We start from the raw sequence: 18,249 nt of genomic DNA on the forward strand, positions 1-18,249 counted from the left end.
AGGGTCAGATTACATTGGTTACATGTAACCAATTTCTGTCGACATTATTTTTATTTTACTAACATATAAACTTATTGTCAAGTTCTTATATGTTTGTAATCAGATATCTGCTTTTTTCCTCTCTCTTGTTTGGTGTTAAGTGTAAGCAATGTTATGTTGTATTAAGCCATAAGCAGTATATTAACTCTGAGAATTTTGCTTTTCAATCTATTCAGTTAACTATTGAACTTTTTTTCTCTCTCTCTCTTTCTCTCTCACACAGAGAACACTGCATACAACACTTCTTTGGGGATTGTAAGTAACATCCCAATGTTGATTTATTCATTGAATACATGCATGCAGTTTAGTAGAATACTGGTTAATTTCTAGTGTATCAGTGATTTCATTCAAGCAATTTTGATGAAATTGATATTAAATTTTGTTTATTATTAATATTTTGAATATTAAGTCGGTATCATATTTTATGTTGAAATTCCCAACCAGTTAAAAAAACATAGTATTAAAGTGGAACTGATTTTTATTTATTTATTTATTTGTATGGTGTTCTCCCCATTCCGCCACCATCCTTTAGGGCTGGTTGAGCCCTCCTAGTGAGGGATTAAGTATGTATTTACAGCACATGGATCTACAGTCATAATGACTGTAGATCCATGTGTTCACTGGCCGGTTTGTTTGTTCTGAGGGACAAGAAACCAAAATTTCCAGGTGAAAAAACCCTCTACCTTCGTATGAGACCAGCTATCTCACTTTTAGTCAAAAAAGACTAGATAAAGGTTCCTCACGTCATGGATGGGAACCGAACCCAGGTCTTTCTGACCAAAGGACTTCATCTGTACCGACTGAGCTACAGAGGCTCTAGTGGACTTGATGTGCAATATTAAATATACAAAAGGGCTTGAGGAAATCATAGCAGTAGTTATTACATCAGAGCAATCATATATATAATAGTATATATATTGTTTTGTGTATAAGTAATGGATAATCTGTTTATTTTATTGCCAGGAAAACTGAAGAATAATGTCCAACAACTCAATAGACTTCGATATGTAATATTTTCCATCCCTGCAGTATGCCAACCAGAGTATCTTCATAAGTTGTCTGTATCTCTTGTTCAGTGTGTCAGTAATACCCACTGTTTGGAAAGTTTAACGTTAGAGGGCTTACATTTTACAGGAAACCATCTAGGATTACTTTCTTCAGTAAGCAACTTGTCTTATGTGAATTATTGAGTGATTCAGTTGTAAATTGGTTGAATTTTATCATGTATGACTGATTTTAATATATAGTTTATATGTTGTCCAACAACTTAGCGGTCAGGCTAATATACCACAAACTTTTCATTTTGATGAGTGGCTACAACTAGCAGCTCATCATAGGTGACTGGTCTGTAGTACAAGCCACATATCAAAGTGGCTTTATAAAATATGATTTATTGTATTTCTGTGTATTTTTTTTCTCTATATTCTACTAGAACAGAGTTTGGCAATCTTTTCACAAAAAAGGGCACCCCAATTGGTCAGCATATGACAAAGGGCACTTTACCTTAATTTTGCTGGAGGGGAAGTTGTAAGCTTAAAGCACATTCAGGGTACATATTTATTTTAAATGAATTTATTAATACATAATTCTACTTACAAACTTAAGTATGTACTTCAAACAAAATTACAAAATTACGTGCCAGATATGTATAATCTGGCATGTAACTGGAATTTCCAGTTCTTAGGCAGTGATCTAACTGAGAATCGTTGAGCCATGATTGATACAACACACTTCTATGGCACTAGCCTAGTACAACAGAAGCGCATAACCCATAACTGATGATGTGTGGTTCACACGTGTACTGAATATTTGAAGGTTGTTCAATGCTTCAGTATCTGGCACAGTGGCAGACACTTTAAAAATGCTTCGCAGGCACTTGGGTGCCTGCAAGTCCGTGTTGCCGATCCCTGTGCTAGAATAATTATGTTATACTTACACAATTTTACCGTTAAGTTATTCGGTTAAGTTATTTGTGATTCTTCACTCTCTTTACTGTTTCCAGATTTTTTTAATAATCATTTTTTATTTTTCTTAATAATAATGTTAAAAATATTTTTTAATAATAACTTTAATTCATTGGCATGATAGAGGATTGTTGAGAAGAGGCCATGATTGCTGATGAGTCAGTATATAGGTTATGCAAGAGAAATAATGTGGAATTTGTGTACATGTGGAGTGAGTTTGATGGCAAAAGGACTTAAATAAGACAGAGGGTTTGTACTTGAATGGATTTGCTGTTTGAAGTCTGTAAAAATTGCTGTCGAATAGAGTTAGATTGGAGGTGCAAAATCAGAGAAAATAGAGCTATTAGAGGAGAAAACATTTGAGTGAATGTACAAATACCAATGAGTGTGATGATGTACAAAAAATGCCTATGGTAGTACTGCTGGGAACAAACCAGAATGGAAGAGTTAATGTAAAATATAAGGATGGCTTTGTTCATTTGGAAGGAGGAGGTTATAGCACTGTTTAATTCTTCTTGGCTCAAAGTTATTGGCATTAGTGAGAGACATGGTTGACAGAAGGTGATATAGTTAATGGGATAGAATGTGAAGGATGGTATGCATTGGCAAATAAGTTCGATAAGTATAGGATGAATAATTATTATGGGGAACTTCTACTATGAAAATGTAGATTGGAAGGAGGAAAGAACACATGGGAGGAAGAAAATGGAATTTATTCAGTTACTAATGAATAATTATCTGAGACAGCATGGGATGGATGGTACCAGGAGTCTGAGGGGGCTAGATCTAGTAATTCTTCAGAGGACTTGTCTGTAACTCAGATGACCATAATGCTATTCAGTCTTGATCTGAGAAGTGGCTGAATATTTGGAATTTTCAATTCAAGATGGGATATATATATATATATATATATATATATATATATATATGGAATTACAGAGCAGATAATTATGACAAACTCAGGAGATTGCTTGGAGCAATTTCATGGCACGAGAAACTGCAATGGTTGGATGCTGATAGTGCATAGGGAAGTGGTAAAGGAGTATTTGAAGGAAATAATAGCAGAATATAGTGTTTGAAGGAAGTAATAGTAACTGCATACCTAGAGTCAGGAGATTAAAGCAGGTACCATTAAATGAATGAATAGTGTCATTAAACAGGAGCTACAAAGTAAGAATGTATAAGGGAAATTCAAAGAGAAAAGTGATTAACAGGCACATGAGTAGTACAGAGCATGTGTCGGAAGGGTGACTTGTATGGTAAGGAAGGCAGAACCAGAGTGTGAGAGGAAATTAGCTGTGCAAGCCAAATGTAATCTCAAAGAGTTCTTTCAGTATGTGGTGAGTAAAAATAAGCATGATTACAGTGGAATAATTTTGATGAATGTTGATTGTAAGGAGATTCAAGCAGATGAAATAGTTGAATTTCGAACTGATCACTTTGCAAGGGTATTTCATCCAGGTTGAGATACTGCAGTGATAAGAGAGGCAAGAACTGATGTGAAAATAGAGATAGAGATAGATGAAAAAGAGATGCATAGGATATTATTAATGTCATTGCAACTATGGGAATAGATGGTATATCAGCTTGAGTTTTACAAGAAAGTGCTAGAGAATCGGAAGTGCCCTTGACCACATTTTAATATGTCTCAGCTCTGGTTTGTCACAAAGGGAAAAATAGTTCTGCTGCATAAAGGAGGTTCCATGGCCCCTTCTGGGTATGCTGTGGTTGTCAGTTCTCCTCTTGGTAACTCGGACCACAACCTCATATGTCTCTTTTGCCAGAGAACAACCTTCACTCTCCAGTTTACAGTCTTGAGCCTTTAGGCACTACAAGTTTGCCAACTGGCTTCGTGACTTCTATTCCTCCTTCTCATGTTTCAGTTCTTCTGATCCAAACACCTGCTCAGACTGAATAACAGAAATTATCTTCACAGGAATGAAGGCTTTCATCCCTTATTCCACTCCAAATTCTTAGCCACCATCCAAGCCTTAGTTCTCAAAAATAGTGTGCCAATGCTGGAAAAGAAAAAAAAAAAACCTCTGCTTACCATGAATGGCTCAAGACCAAAACTCCAGCTGCTCATTCTGCCTACACTGCAGCTTGCAACTGTTGTAAAAGAATCATCACCAAGTCCAAGTCAGACAAACTCACCTCCTTCCCAAATGGGTCGCTCCTTCTGGTCCCTTGCTAAGGCCATTGGGCACAACTTCTGCCCACCCAGATTTTCACCATTCTCACATCCAGATGGTACTGTAGTTACCTCATCTAAAAACAAGGCCAACTTACTGCCATCACTCTTCTCTTCAAATTCCTGTATTGATAACCTGGGAAAAGTCCTGTTGTCCATAGTCTTCTGACAAAAAAATCCAAAGAATCCTCAATAACATGAACACAAACAAGGCATCTGGTCCTGATGACATCCCACCTATCGTGCTAAAAACTTGAGCCCCCCAGAACTAACGCCTCTGTATCTACCCTATAACATGGAAGAAGATCAACATCCAGCCCATCCCAAAGAAAGGTGATAAAAGTCACCCAACGAACTACCCAATTGTTCTCACTTGTGTTCTCTCTAAAATTATGGACAAGGTCATCAACAATCAACTCTTGAACCACCTAGAGTCATATCAACTAATCAGTGACCAGCAATATGAATTTTGCCACTTGCAATCTACAGTGATCTTCTTCTTCTTGCTTTCACAACCTGCCTCTGGATTCAAGCCATGGAGAAATTTGGAGAAACTCATGTGGTTGCCCTCAACATATCAAAGGCATTTGATTCGGTTTGGCACACGAGCCTACTTAATAAACCATCATCCTATGGTCTACCTTCCTCACTATACAACTGGATTGCCAACTTTCTCACTAGTTGTTCACTACATGTCACGATGTATAGTTTACTCTCCTCAGATTTCCCTAGCAATGCAGGAGTACCCCCCCCCAGGGTTCTGTTCTCTCACCCACCTCTCTTCCTCCGGTATATAAATGACCTGCTCTCTCAGAATTCCAATCCTATCCATAGCTTTGCCAATGACAGTAAACTCTATTCCTCCTTTTCATTTGACTAACTTTGTAGTGCTGAAGTATTGGAATCCTCAAGATCTACCGTGACCAATGACTTAAACTCAGATCTCCTAGCTATATATCCCAGTGGGACAAGGACAACTTTGTAAACTTCAATGCCACCAAAACTCAGTCCTGTCTAATGTCTCACAACTCCCCTTTCCCATACCTTCAGTAATACCAAGATATCCAGACATGATCAGATTTCTCTACTCAGACTGACCTGCACCTTTGATCTTTCCTGGCAAAACCACATTTCAACTATAGCTTCCACAGCCACTAAAAAACTTGGTGTACTTTTTCACAAGACACTGCTTCACACCTTCACAGTTGCTAACTCTATGCAAAGCCCAAATCCACCCAGCCATGGAATATTGCTCCCATATTTGGGGAGCACCAAAATCCTCTCTAAGATTGTTCAATTTTATCCAGAAGAGGCCAATCCAGCTGATTAATGACCACTCTCTCACATACCCAGTTCAGTCCCCTCTCTCACAGACATATACAGCTTCTTCCTTGTGCTTCTTCTACAGATACTTTCAGGACAGTGCTCTGCTGAATTAGCCACCAATATTCCTCCACTCCTCCAAATTCATAAACAAGAACTACTGCTGACCAACACCCTTTTACAGTCCATCTTGAATTTCACTGAACCAACTTCATTGCCTCCTTCTTCATCCCATCTGCTTATGTCCTTTGGAACAGTTCCCCCCCCCCCCCCAATCTGCCTTCCCCAAAGATTATAACCCTCAGCTAATCGAAATGTGAACAAATTCAATTACAAGCGAAATTCCTCCTTTCTTCTATTCCTCTTTCCCACACATGGCACTAATGTGCTATTGGTCTTGTGTCCTCTCATGTGTGAATCCGTTATTAAAAAAAAAAAAAAAAAGTCAGCAGCTCAGGAGTGGTTGTCAAGATATTGGAGAAATTGGTTAAGGGAAAAATTCCGTACCTTGAATACCACTCCTGAGATGCTGACCAGTTTATAATTTGCTACTTACTCAGTAACTTGCTCACTCTTTATAAAACAACAGCCGAGTTGGATGAAGGTAATGGCTACGTACTGTTGGATGCAAAAGCTTTTGTCAGGATTCTACATATAATTTTAATACATAAATTACAGCAAATGGAAATAGTTATGACTTGGTGAAGTGAATAAGAGGGTGACCGTTGGAGAGGTACCAGACAGTAGTTTATTCAGGAGTAGAGTTCAGTAGAAGGTCTGTGACTAGCAATATGCTGTTGGGCTCTGTACTTGGGCCAGTACTTTTAATTTGTATGCTAATAATATAGGAATCTCTGCTAAAGATGCAAAATTGGGTAGAGCAACAGTCAATAAAGATGATATTGAAATTTTGCAGGATAATTTGAATAGAATGACAGTTTGGACACTGGAGAATGGATGTCAGTTTAATGTGGAAAAGTGTAAGGTTATGTATTTTGGGTTGAAAAGATTACCAGCTGCACACTGCAATGATTAAACTATACTCCAGGAAATGGATTAAGCCAGAAATTTGATGGTGTTAGCAGATAAGGGAGTAAAAGATCAAAAGGATTATTCAAAAGTGTCTAAAGCAGCTCATAAAATTACTTGGCTACCCTGACAAGCTGGTTGTTATTATGGCTCTTTATAAGGCATTCATAAGGTCCTATCTGGACTATTCTGCACAGAACTGTCACCTGAGTTTCTGGGAGATGAGAACAGGTGGAGAGGATCCAGAGGCAAGTAACCAAGATGGTGACAGAGATATGGAATGATCCTTGTGAGGGTAGGGCAAAGATTATATTAATCTTTGCCCTACCCTCACAAGAGGGTATAGAAATTGATTAATAGGTGGAAAGGGAATAATTGGTGAATTAGTTCAAAGCAAAGTGTGATGGATATTGTGTAAATAGCCATCATATCTGTTAGTGCATGGCATTTAGTGCAATCCCTCTACAGATGCAATCAAAGATTATATTAATCTTTGCCCTACCCTCACAAGAGGGTATAGAAATTGATTAATAGGTGGAAAGGGAATAATTGGTGAATTAGTTCAAAGCAAAGTGTGATGGATATTGTGTAAATAGCCATCATATCTGTTAGTGCATGGCATAATGTTAAGGATCACTTTTGATGAGTCTATAGACTCCTTGGAGTTGTCCATATAATGATATTTATAATCAAGACACACTCACATACGAAGAATTGAGGCAGTGCTCCTTCATATACATAAAACACTTCTTTTGGGATTGCAAGTAATATCAATGCTATTTAATTAATTGGTGGACTTTTTTTAGCTTTTATTTTTGTTTTTACTGAATTTATTGCATTTAGTGTATTCATTAATATATTTGAAGACATACAAGGGTGATCTGAAAAGTTCTCAGCCTAACAGTGAAAAAACAAATTTATAATTTCAAAAATATTTTTATTTTTCAACATAATCTCCCTTAAGACTAATACATTTATTCCAGCGATGCTCCAGCACCATTATTCTGTCTCTATAGTGATTCTCAGTAAGATCTGCAAAATATCCCTCTACAGATGCAATCACCTCTTGTGAAGAAAAACGCTGACCAGCGAGGAAGAGTTTTAGTTTTGAGAAGAGATAGAAGTCAGAGGGGAGCCAAATCTGGGGAATAGGATGGATGCTCCAACAATTCATAGTACAGATCCCTGAATTTTCCCATTGCCAAAACACCTTTGTGGGCAGGTGCATTGTCCTGATGAAAGATGATTTTTCTTCTTCTGCAAACCGGGTCTTTTCTCACGAATTTTTTCGTATAGTCTGGTTAAGATCGAAATAATATTCCCCAGTTATTGTTTTACCTTTTTAAGATAATTAATAAAAAAAATGCCTTTAGCATCCCCAAACACCGATACCATGACCTTTCCTGCTGATGAAACCGACTTGGTCTTCTTTGGCACTGAACAACCAGCTTCTGTCCACTGTTTTGATTGCTGTTTGGATTCTGGTGTGTAATGGCGAATCCAATTCTCATCCATAGTAATAAAGCAACTCACAAAATCAGTTTTATTCTTGGTTAAAATGCTCCAAGCACTGTTAAGAGATTTTCATGTGAGTGCGTTTTTGATCTGCCGTGAGCAAGTACAACACCCATCATGCGCAAAGCTTTTTCATTTGCAATTCTTCATGCAAAATATATGCTACACATTCTTTTTGAAATGCCTATAGCCTCAGCAATTTCACGCATTTTGACGCCGGTCATTGAATACCATATTGTGCACTTGATCAATGATTTCTGGTGTTGTTACACTTTTTGGACATCCTTCATGTGGATCATCTTCAAGGCTGGTATGGCCACGTTTAAACTCAGCAGTCCATTTCTTAATTGTCAAAAATGAAGGAGAAGAGTGCCAATAAACTTTTATGAACTTCGAATGAATTTCTTTTGGCGTTAAACCTTCTTTTACAAAGAATTTTATAACCACACGATACTCAGTTTTATTCAATTCAAGGGATACAGACAACACTTTTGTTTCAGACAGCTGTATAAAACAAACTACTTGATAGAATGACTTGCAATTTCGCATAGATGCTTATGACAGATGTACCAACTTAGAAAAAAAAAAATCTTGCTGATGGTGTTGCAATCTATGGTCAAGGCTGAGAACTTTTTAGACCTCTCTCGTATTGTTAAGTCTTTAGTCTTTGATAGGCTCTGAAAATGGCATAAAAAACCTCCATGAGTATTGTTGTGTCCCAATTTACGATTTTTATTCTAACTAGTAATTTCCTCTCATCTGTGTTCTACTATTATCTATGCTCGAGATATCACCAAAAAATTTACTAATACTTAAGTTATTTCTCCCTTTAGTACCCCTAATATTTGTATTATACTGCGCCTTTTGGGATATTTAGTTTGAGATATTATATACAAAAACAAGGAGAAAGAACTAAAATATGTCTGAAAGTGAAACAAGGTTGCAGTCGTGACACTTTATCTCATTTCTTAACACATTAATTTCCTGCGTGATTAGGTTCGTATTTTTCAAGTGGTGCATTGGACAGCAATTTCAGACAACTTTTTTATCATTGAACAAAGGTTTATTAAAATCTTTAACATGGTACAATTCAATTTTTGTGATTACTCAATTCATTGCTATACTAAATATTTACAAACTAACATTAGCTAATCACAAGTAATTAGGCTACGATCCTATAATGGGTATCACGATCATGCCGCCATAACAAATTCTACACATAATTTCATATGACATGGACATATAAGATTAATTCACACTGTTTAACTATCCAAGCTTAAGTAGATTAACTAAACCTTTTACTACACTAACACATAACTATGACATCTGAAATTTTCTATACATTACAATGGACATGCAAAATTCTTAGGACACGTAATTACTTATATAATATTCATGTTAGCAAGCTTACTTTCATTATATTCTGTCAGATACTAAAGTCCTAGTATAATTTTTTCCTTGGTCACTTCAACAGTTCAGTATTAGAATAATGATAACTATTACAGACAAATTATAGTTAACACGAGATATATTTTACAGTACCTTTCTTGATTTTTCCATATGGGCCTCTACCTATTGCTGTGCTCAGGTCTGGTCACCTGGATTCCTTGGAGATGAGGAGGCTGTGGAGAGGGTTCAGAGAAGAGTGACCAAGTTAGTGAGTGATATAAAAAATGCTCCCTACGTTAATAGATTGAGAGCTTGTGGATTGCAGAGATTGGTTGATAGGCGAAGAAGAGGGGATATGATAGGAACATTCAAATTACTAAAAGGTTTTTATAGGATTGATGCAGGGGAAATGTTTCAGCTGTGTGATAGTGATGGAAGAACAAGAGGTCATCTCTGGAAATTAAAGAAGAGTGTGGTTAACAAAGGTGTCAGAACAAGGTTTTTTGCCTGGAGGGTGGTGAATGAGTGGAATTCATTGCCTGACTTAGTTGTGAGCTCTTCGTCTGTAAATGAATTCAAGAAGAGATATGACAGATATTGTTTTGCTAGTTTGGGTCTCCCGCGATGAGTCTACTGACTCCATGGAGATACCCGTAATAATAATATAATAATAATAATAATAATAATAATACCTTTTTCTGATCGAACTATCTTGGTATAACCTCTCCGATAATCTGTTTCTCCTACGTTCCTTTTGGAATTGAACTATGCTTATGCAGTCTTAACCTCTCGTAACTTAGGACACACTTTGAATCATCTATATAACGGCTGTACAACTCGCGACGTGGACATCGATTTCTTTACTTCTTTCCCTTTCTCGTAGTTGTCACTGGAGTTGAAACACAAAGAATATGCTTTCTTTTCTTTGACTATATGGCATTCTTCACCTCTTACATAGGAAGTACGGAATCGAAATCCCGCTCACTTTTGTTTCCGTGTTGTGACGATGGAGATATATCCCCTATCTCGCCACTCAGGAAAATCGCATGAAACCTATACGAAGGCGCTCGTGAAGAACTCTCCGGGAACAGAACCAAAAAAGCCAAAAAGCCCTTGGTCTAAAAAGCCCTCGTGGGGGGGGGGGTTCCAACCCTTTTATACCTGCTCTCCTAACGGCACCTTCTTTAACTTCTTTTCCCCGCCCCTTATTTGATTTTACTTCACTGACCAATTAGGGTGGCGTTTTTCTGCCAAACGTCCTTTGGTCGGTGAGCCCATAACGATGTCTCAATTTGGGAATCGGCCCTGAGCGATAGTCTGTTGTTTGTCTTTTGCTAGCCTCTAACTTAATCCCCTTTCCAAAATTTCTCTATGAATTTACTTAATATTTTAATCTCTAGCCTCTGACATACCATCTCTTATGACTATTCCTTTTCTGTCTTATTTAGTTAAATTTTCTCTCTTATATCATATCACAACATTAATATATTCTTTCTTTTTTGTTAGTTAGTTCAACAAACACCTTTATATTTTATATATTTTATTGGATGCAAGAATATTTCTTTTTCTCTTAAATAATTCATCTATTATCTTTTATGCAGGGTTTTTAATTTATTTATTCTTCATATTACACCATGATAACTGAGAATTCTACATTCTTAAGATACCAGGTGTAACAGTATTTAATAGAGCATCAAAAGCAAAGGATAATAGGTGCTAAAGATAAGAACTGAACAAGAACCATTGCCCACTGAACAGAAGCATTACAAAACTGATAATAACAATATATAAACTAACCACTCGGCCAGCCTGGCTGGCCGAATGGTTAGCATATCCGCTCCCCAGCCAAAAGGCTGCTGGTTTGAATCCTGCCGTGGGCCATGGATGCTTGTGATTGTCTGTGGAAATACTGGTGGTGGTTGGCAATAGATGTAGTTGCAGCGTTGGTGTAGTTGCAGTCAGCTGGTGGATTGTGAGTGGTGGAGACAGAGTTGTAGAGCAGATGCCCTCGTTTGATGCGTCTTTGAACTCCATGTAGGTGACAAATAATAATAATAATAATATATATGAAGATAATTTGACATTTGAAATGTCCAGATTTAAAAAAAAAAAAGAGCAGAACAATAAGACAGCAAAGCGCAGAATTTGGTAAGATTTGATTGTATAATAATAATGACAACAGCGTTAGTAATAATGAGGTAAGTGAATTGAATGTAAAATAAAAGCAGTAATTTGGTACAGTGGGTTGCTCATTAAATTTGAACTTGATGACAGAGTCAGTAATTAATAGTTTCCAGAAGCAAAAGTTAAAGATGTGATGAATGCAGTTGAGTAACAGAAAAGAAGCTCATACAAACAAATGATTTAAGTAGCTCATAAGTACAGAATCAGAGAAGATATGAAAGAATTGCTGGAAGAAGTGAGAAGGAAGAGTCTTTTACTGAGATATGATATAATAGTACTGAATTAAGAAGGGAGGCTATGATAGCAAATTATTCGATTGTGTGGAAAAGATGGATGGGACATTTTTTTTTTCTGACAGGCTAAGGGGTAGGATGTTATTCATAACTTATTTTAACAATATTACAACACCAAAGAAAATACGAAATTATACAAGGATGACTGGCTTATTTTTCACTAGATTTCAAGCCATCATCTTTAGAGCAAAACAACATGTTGTAGTTTCCATGCAGTAATAAGTAAGCGAAACAATTCAAATTGTTTTGCAAATAGCAAACAAAAGATCTCAAGTCCAAATATGGTATCCTCTAATCTCGAAGATCAAATAGAATGGAAGCGAAATCTACGTGCAACCAATTAAGTAGGACATCCATAAGAGGGAGATGACGTGGAAGGAATATCATGAGAATAAGGATGAGGGGGGAGTTAAGAAATATCAGGTAACCAAAAAAAGTCCGTGCAGTTTTCGATAGAGTTTTGCTGGAATGACTTGTTTATTTTGTAGTGGTTTGCAGAGTGCAATTTTTTATGTGCATCATAAGGCACAAATACATGTCAGTCAGTCATGCTCTAACTTGGTGTGTACTCTTTTTCTGTGACTTTGAACTCTTTTAAAATGTCAGCTGAACCTGGTGTAATTCGGGTTTGTTTGCTTTATGAATTTAAACTCGGTTCAAAGGCTTCAGAAGCATCTTATAAGATATGTATGGCATTTGGAAAAAATGTGATAACAGAACATACTGCATAGAAATTGTTTAAAAAAATTTGTTTCTGGTGATGAATCACATTCAGGAAGACCTCCATTATTGATAATGAAGAATTACATGTCGCTATTGAAAATAATTCAAGATTATCATATCAAGAACTTTCACAAATGTTTAACGTGAGTGGTGAAACAATTTGTGTACACTTGCACATCAACTGGGAAAATCATGGAAACTAAGCAAATGGGTCCTACATGCATTATCAGATGTCAGTAAACTTCAAAGGCTATCAATTTGTTCTTGACTTCTTTCACGTCATTAAAAAGGAGCCGGTTTTTGGATTAATTGCTCTCTCATGATGAAAAATGGATCTTATACTCTAACAGGAAGCTAACTTATCATTGGTTGTCACCAAACGATTCAGTACTGCACACTTCAAAGGCACTGCTTCATCTCCAGAAGACTATGCTTTGTGTGTGTGTGGTGGACTGGAGCCTATATTGTTCACTACGAGTTTCTCGTTGCAGGCCAAACAATTATGGGCGAGATCTACTCGATGCAACTGGAGCGTGTGGAGGATGCGTTACTGCACATCTAGGACTAGTTAATCGGAAGAAAATGCAATTTTTACAGTACAACGCAAAACATCATACTGTAAAACTTACCCATGAGAAGATTTGTGCTTTAGGACAGGAGATACTCTCTCATCCTCCATATTCTCCTGACATTTCTCCAAGCGATTATCACCTTTTTTTTTGGTGCTACATTGAAGTGGAGATTGCTAGGTTTATTACTTCTAAAGACAAAGCATTTTATAAAAGCAGAATTTACAAACTTGTATCTTGTTGGGAAAGAGTTGTGGCTTGTGAAGGTGCTTATTTTAATGAATAAAACATTTAATGAAAATTTCTGCAGTTGTTTAATTTTTATTATGAAAAACTGCATGAACTTTTTTTGGTTACCTGATATATAAATATAAAGCATAGACAAAGATGTTCTGAATATTGTATAGAAAGCTAAGTCAGAATATGAAATGAACTTGTCTGTGTAGACTGAAGGCATCCCAAAAGAATTTTATCATTATGCTGCAAGTACAAGAAGAAATGAATGTGGAAGAATAACTTTACTAGATGTAGACAGTACTCTTTTGTCAGAGGCAGATGTGATTGTTCAAATAATGAGTGCTCACTTAGCTAAGATCTGTCAAACTGGTGTGTGTAACATGGTGTACAGTTCTACTGCTATGTTGGATGAAGGGGTAGAGGTGTATGAGAAGGAGGTTCTAGAACAGTTGCATAACTTGGATAAGAATGCGAACAATAGGGACAAATGAGATATCAGCATGTATACTAAATGAATGTTCAGGCAAACTGGATAGGCTCTTGACATGTTTGTATAATTTGAGTCTTTCCCATAATATAGTCTCATTGCACAAGAGTAGTTCAAAAACTGATATGTCTAACTACCAACCTCTAACTTAATCCCCTTAATCCCCTCTAAAATCTTCATCACTCTCTAGAGTGATGAAGATTTTAGAGAGGTGGTAAGAACTTGCATAGAGAAATGGGTTGTCAGACATGCTATGCTTTGCAAGGAACAGCATGAATTTACTATAGGAAGATCATATCTGAACACTTTGCTCATATTTTATGATAATGTTACAGCCGAGTCAGGAATAAAGGGAATGGGTACTCTATGGTACTGTTGGACATTGTTAAGGCTTTTATTTTTATTGTAGAAAAATATAAAGAGTGGAAGCTATCTGTCATAACACCTGATGATTGATTGGATGAGAAACTAATTACCTGAGTACAAAGGGCTGAAGTTTAACCTCTTATCATTTATCTTCAACCATTTGTAACTTGTTAAACTGGTAGTAGTTCTGCATGCTGGACAGCTGGAATTTGTCAAGAAAGCAACCAACAATTTTTCCATGCATTTTCATGGTTTTTTTTGTCTGGAGGTGAGTAATATGAGATGGGAGAATCAACTGCAGAATGAAATGTGTAGGACCCATGCTTGAACTGAGTAATTATTTGACAGTCCTCCAAACTGTAGAAATTGACTGTTAATGACCTTCTCTACTCTGTTTTTGAGAGTGAGATGATAGTTCGATGGCATAATTTTAGAATGAGTTGAATATAGGCTTGGTTCCTTGCTGTAAAATATTTGTCTGATAAATATAAAACATAGGGATGCTTAAGGATCAAAGCTGTGTAATTGGGAGAAGACCTCCAGATAGCTTTTTAAGGAATGCAGAGAACTGACTGGGGCTTCTGACCTAACGTCCAAACCTCACCTTTTTGTGGCGCACCCTGTTAGGTATCTACCCATATATTGAAGAAACGAGGATAAGCTGGCAATTTGGGACCAACCAAATTGTATTCTTATTGGCTTAAACCACAATGTAAAATGATGGTACAATATGATAGAATTTCGTAGCAACTGGGGTGTCACCCAGTTAAACAAGACCCTCGTTGTTTTTGTCAGGGAACCAGGGTGAACAGCAAAAAGTCAGCTACTGGAACAAATTACAATCATAAGAAGCCTCAATAGAAAAGGAATGGGACTAATCAACGTGTCTAGAAATTGGAGACTGTTGTTGTTTTCCTTTTCTAAGGTAAACTGGATCCTGGGGTGGTCATTGTTTAGATATTTAAAAAAAAATGCGGAAAATGTTCAGCCAATATGGCTAAATGGAGAACATATCATCTACATAGCATACCCAGACAGTGAGTTTATGTAGGGCAAAGTTTAAGACTTTTTTTTTTCAAAGGTCACCATGAAGAAGATGGAGACCTTTGAAAAAGGTCTCCATCTTCTTCATGGAGATTGGCCGATGGTGGAGAAAGTGGAGAGCCCATGGCTGTTTGTAGAATCTCCTCTATCTGTTTGTAGAATTTTCCTTGCCAAATGAAATAGTCTGAATTCATGGTGAAATGAAACAGGGTTGAGATATCAGGAGGAAATATGACTTGGATGAGGTTTAAGATGTCTTTGAGTGAGACATTAGTGAATAAAGAGGAGAAATCAAAACTGACCATTATGTCTGTGCTGGAGTGCAAAGTTTTTTATGTTGACTTTAAAGTGGACAAGAAATAAGAAAAGTCTCATTGACTATGTTATAGTTGATAGTGATATTTTCCTAGTGGTTCAGAACACAAGAGTATACAGAAGATTTGAAATAGGAAGTGATCACAATTTAGTTTTAAGCAGGATAAAATTGAATTTCATATTGAAAAGAAGAGTGTATAAGAAAGTTTTAACATAAATGAAAGTTGAGCAGCTTTCAGAGGTGAACTTTAGACTCAAATACACAAACATTATTCAAGAAAAAATAAAAGAATGTGAAAACAAGAACCAAACCGTGAAGATTTAGTGGCAAACCCTGAAGAAAACATTGATTGATTCAGTCAGAGAGGCACCTGGTAAGGTTTTCTATAAGGATAGTAAAAATCAGTATTCCACGGTGGTCTCAGGAAGTTAGAGGCAGTCAATGAAAAGAAGAAAGCATATTGAAAGTTCCTGACAAGTAAGTCAGTTTGTGCTTTTAGAGAATACAGAGAAAAATGTAAGAAAGTGAAGCACTGTGTGAAACTAATTAAGAATTTGGTAAGAACACAGAAAATGAATATCAGGATGGTGGCAAAATATTCTGGAGGCTATGGAAAAAGAATAAAAATGGAGGAAAAAGTACTGTAAAAGGAATCAGAGATTATAATGGTGACATGAAAACTGAAGGTAAAAATAGTTTAGATGACTTGAATAATTACTTTGAAAGACTGCTAAATGGAACAAGCAGTGGCATCATGGTTGTAAAAAACCAAGCAGTCAAGAATACATATCCATACTGGAAGTAGAAAAAGTCATCAAAAACCTGAAATGTAGAAAGGCAGCTGGAGTAGATGAAATTTGACCTAAAATGATGCTTAAATATGGAGGTATAAAAGTTTTAATAATTCGGAAGACCTGGTCAGAGGGTTGAATTCTAGATGATTGGAGCAGAGCTTTCATAGTAACCACCTGTAAAAAAAGAGAAATAAAACTGAATGTGAGAATTACTGAGGGATTTCCTTACTGAGTGTTCCCAGTAAGATTTATGCAAGTATACTTGAGAGTGGCTAAGAAAAATTGTTGAAGGGGAGGAAAGCTTGGTGAAGAACAAGCAGGATTCAGGCTAAATTGAGGCTGTAAGGATTAGATTTTCACTTGAAGACAAATAGGTGAGAAATCATGGGAATATAACAAAGATTTGTATTTAAGTTTTGTTGATCTAGAAAAAGGCATTTGACAAGGTGTCAAAAAAGAAAGCTCTTCAAAACACTCCAGTTATAATGATGTGAATGGGACATTATATCAAGTAACACATAGTCTATATTTAAGCTGTAAGTCAGCAGTTAGAATTGAAGGAAGTATAGGAAGATGGTTTGATGTTAAATCTGGTATCAGACAAGGATGTACATTATCCCCTCTCTTATTCATTATCTATATGGATCACATTATGAAGGAAAGAGGTATTAAACCTGATATCAAGATTGGAAATGTTAATCTCAGATCTTTACTCTGTGAATGATGTTATACTTTTAAATAAATCTGGTACAAGTATGCAAGATTTCTTGACTAAATTGAATAACTATTGTAATAGATTTGATATGAAGGACAGCAATAACAAGACAAAGACAATGAAAATAGGCAGAAACATTGAAAATATAACTGCATCATAAATGGAGAACATATAGAACAAGTAAACCATTTCAGCTACCTAGGCACAATTTTTAGTGAAAATGGTAAATTAAATATGGAAATTGACAACAGAATCAACAAAGCTGGTATGTCAAGTGAATAAATTTATATGGAATAAGAGAGAAAGTCAAAACACTAAATTAGCTGTATACATGGCAGTGTTCAAACCAATTTTAACTTATGGATATGAGAGCTGGGTTAGAAATAAAACACTTGACCAAAGACTAGAGACGACAGATATGAGAATCCCGAGAAAGATTAGGGGCATCAGCAGATGGCATCAATGGCAATATCATATTAAAAACAAGGATATTAGGAAGAACTTGACATTGTTAGCATCCAGGAAAGTAGAGCTAATCTGGTATGAACAATTAGACAGAATGGGAGAGGAAAAGTTAGCAGAACAAGTGTTCTTTGCCAGGTTGGCAGGTAAAAGACTTAGAGGAAGATGCATATATAGACGGAGTGATACAGTAAAAAGTGTCTTAAAAGACAGAAATATAAGATATGATAATATCGAAATCTTGACAGATAACAGATTAATTTGGAAGAAATTTTTTGATGGGAAGTTAGTAATGGTGTAACTTTTTCATGTAGTACCATCATATTTATCCTGTATACCCCCTGAGGCTACATATCAGAAATTTGATGATAATATAAAACATAGAAAGAGCTGAAGATAGATATGAGTTTTTATAATAAAAATTTTTGGTACACTTGGAGTATGCAATACCATCAGAAGTAAAAGATTTGTTGGTCCAAGCCGTTCTAGATTCTTCTAAATGATTTTGCTGCAAAAGGTTGGGGGGGGGGGGATGGCACGTGGTGTACTTTTTTTTTTTTCCATAGTAAAAGTGACAGGATCATTGATCTACACAGGAATTTGAGGAGA

The 18,249-nt window shown here is 36.3% G+C and overlaps 1 protein-coding gene across 1 annotated transcript in view; it reads left to right on the plus strand.

Moving 5' to 3' along the window:
* LOC150096275 (centrosomal protein of 78 kDa-like) overlaps positions 1 to 18,249 on the plus strand; it is a 249,593-nt gene that overhangs the window by 50,333 nt on the left and 181,011 nt on the right. The window contains exon 3 of the mRNA XM_090409311.1: positions 1,003 to 1,199. Within this exon, the coding sequence (XP_090265437.1) occupies positions 1,003 to 1,199 (197 nt within the window). The remainder of the gene's footprint in view (positions 1 to 1,002; positions 1,200 to 18,249) is intronic.

Source organism: Typopeltis vanoorti, chromosome 19 (genome assembly GCF_054136105.1).
Source record: "Typopeltis vanoorti isolate ZY-2024b chromosome 19, IOZ_Tvanoo_1.0, whole genome shotgun sequence".
NCBI lineage: Eukaryota > Metazoa > Arthropoda > Arachnida > Uropygi > Thelyphonidae > Typopeltis > Typopeltis vanoorti.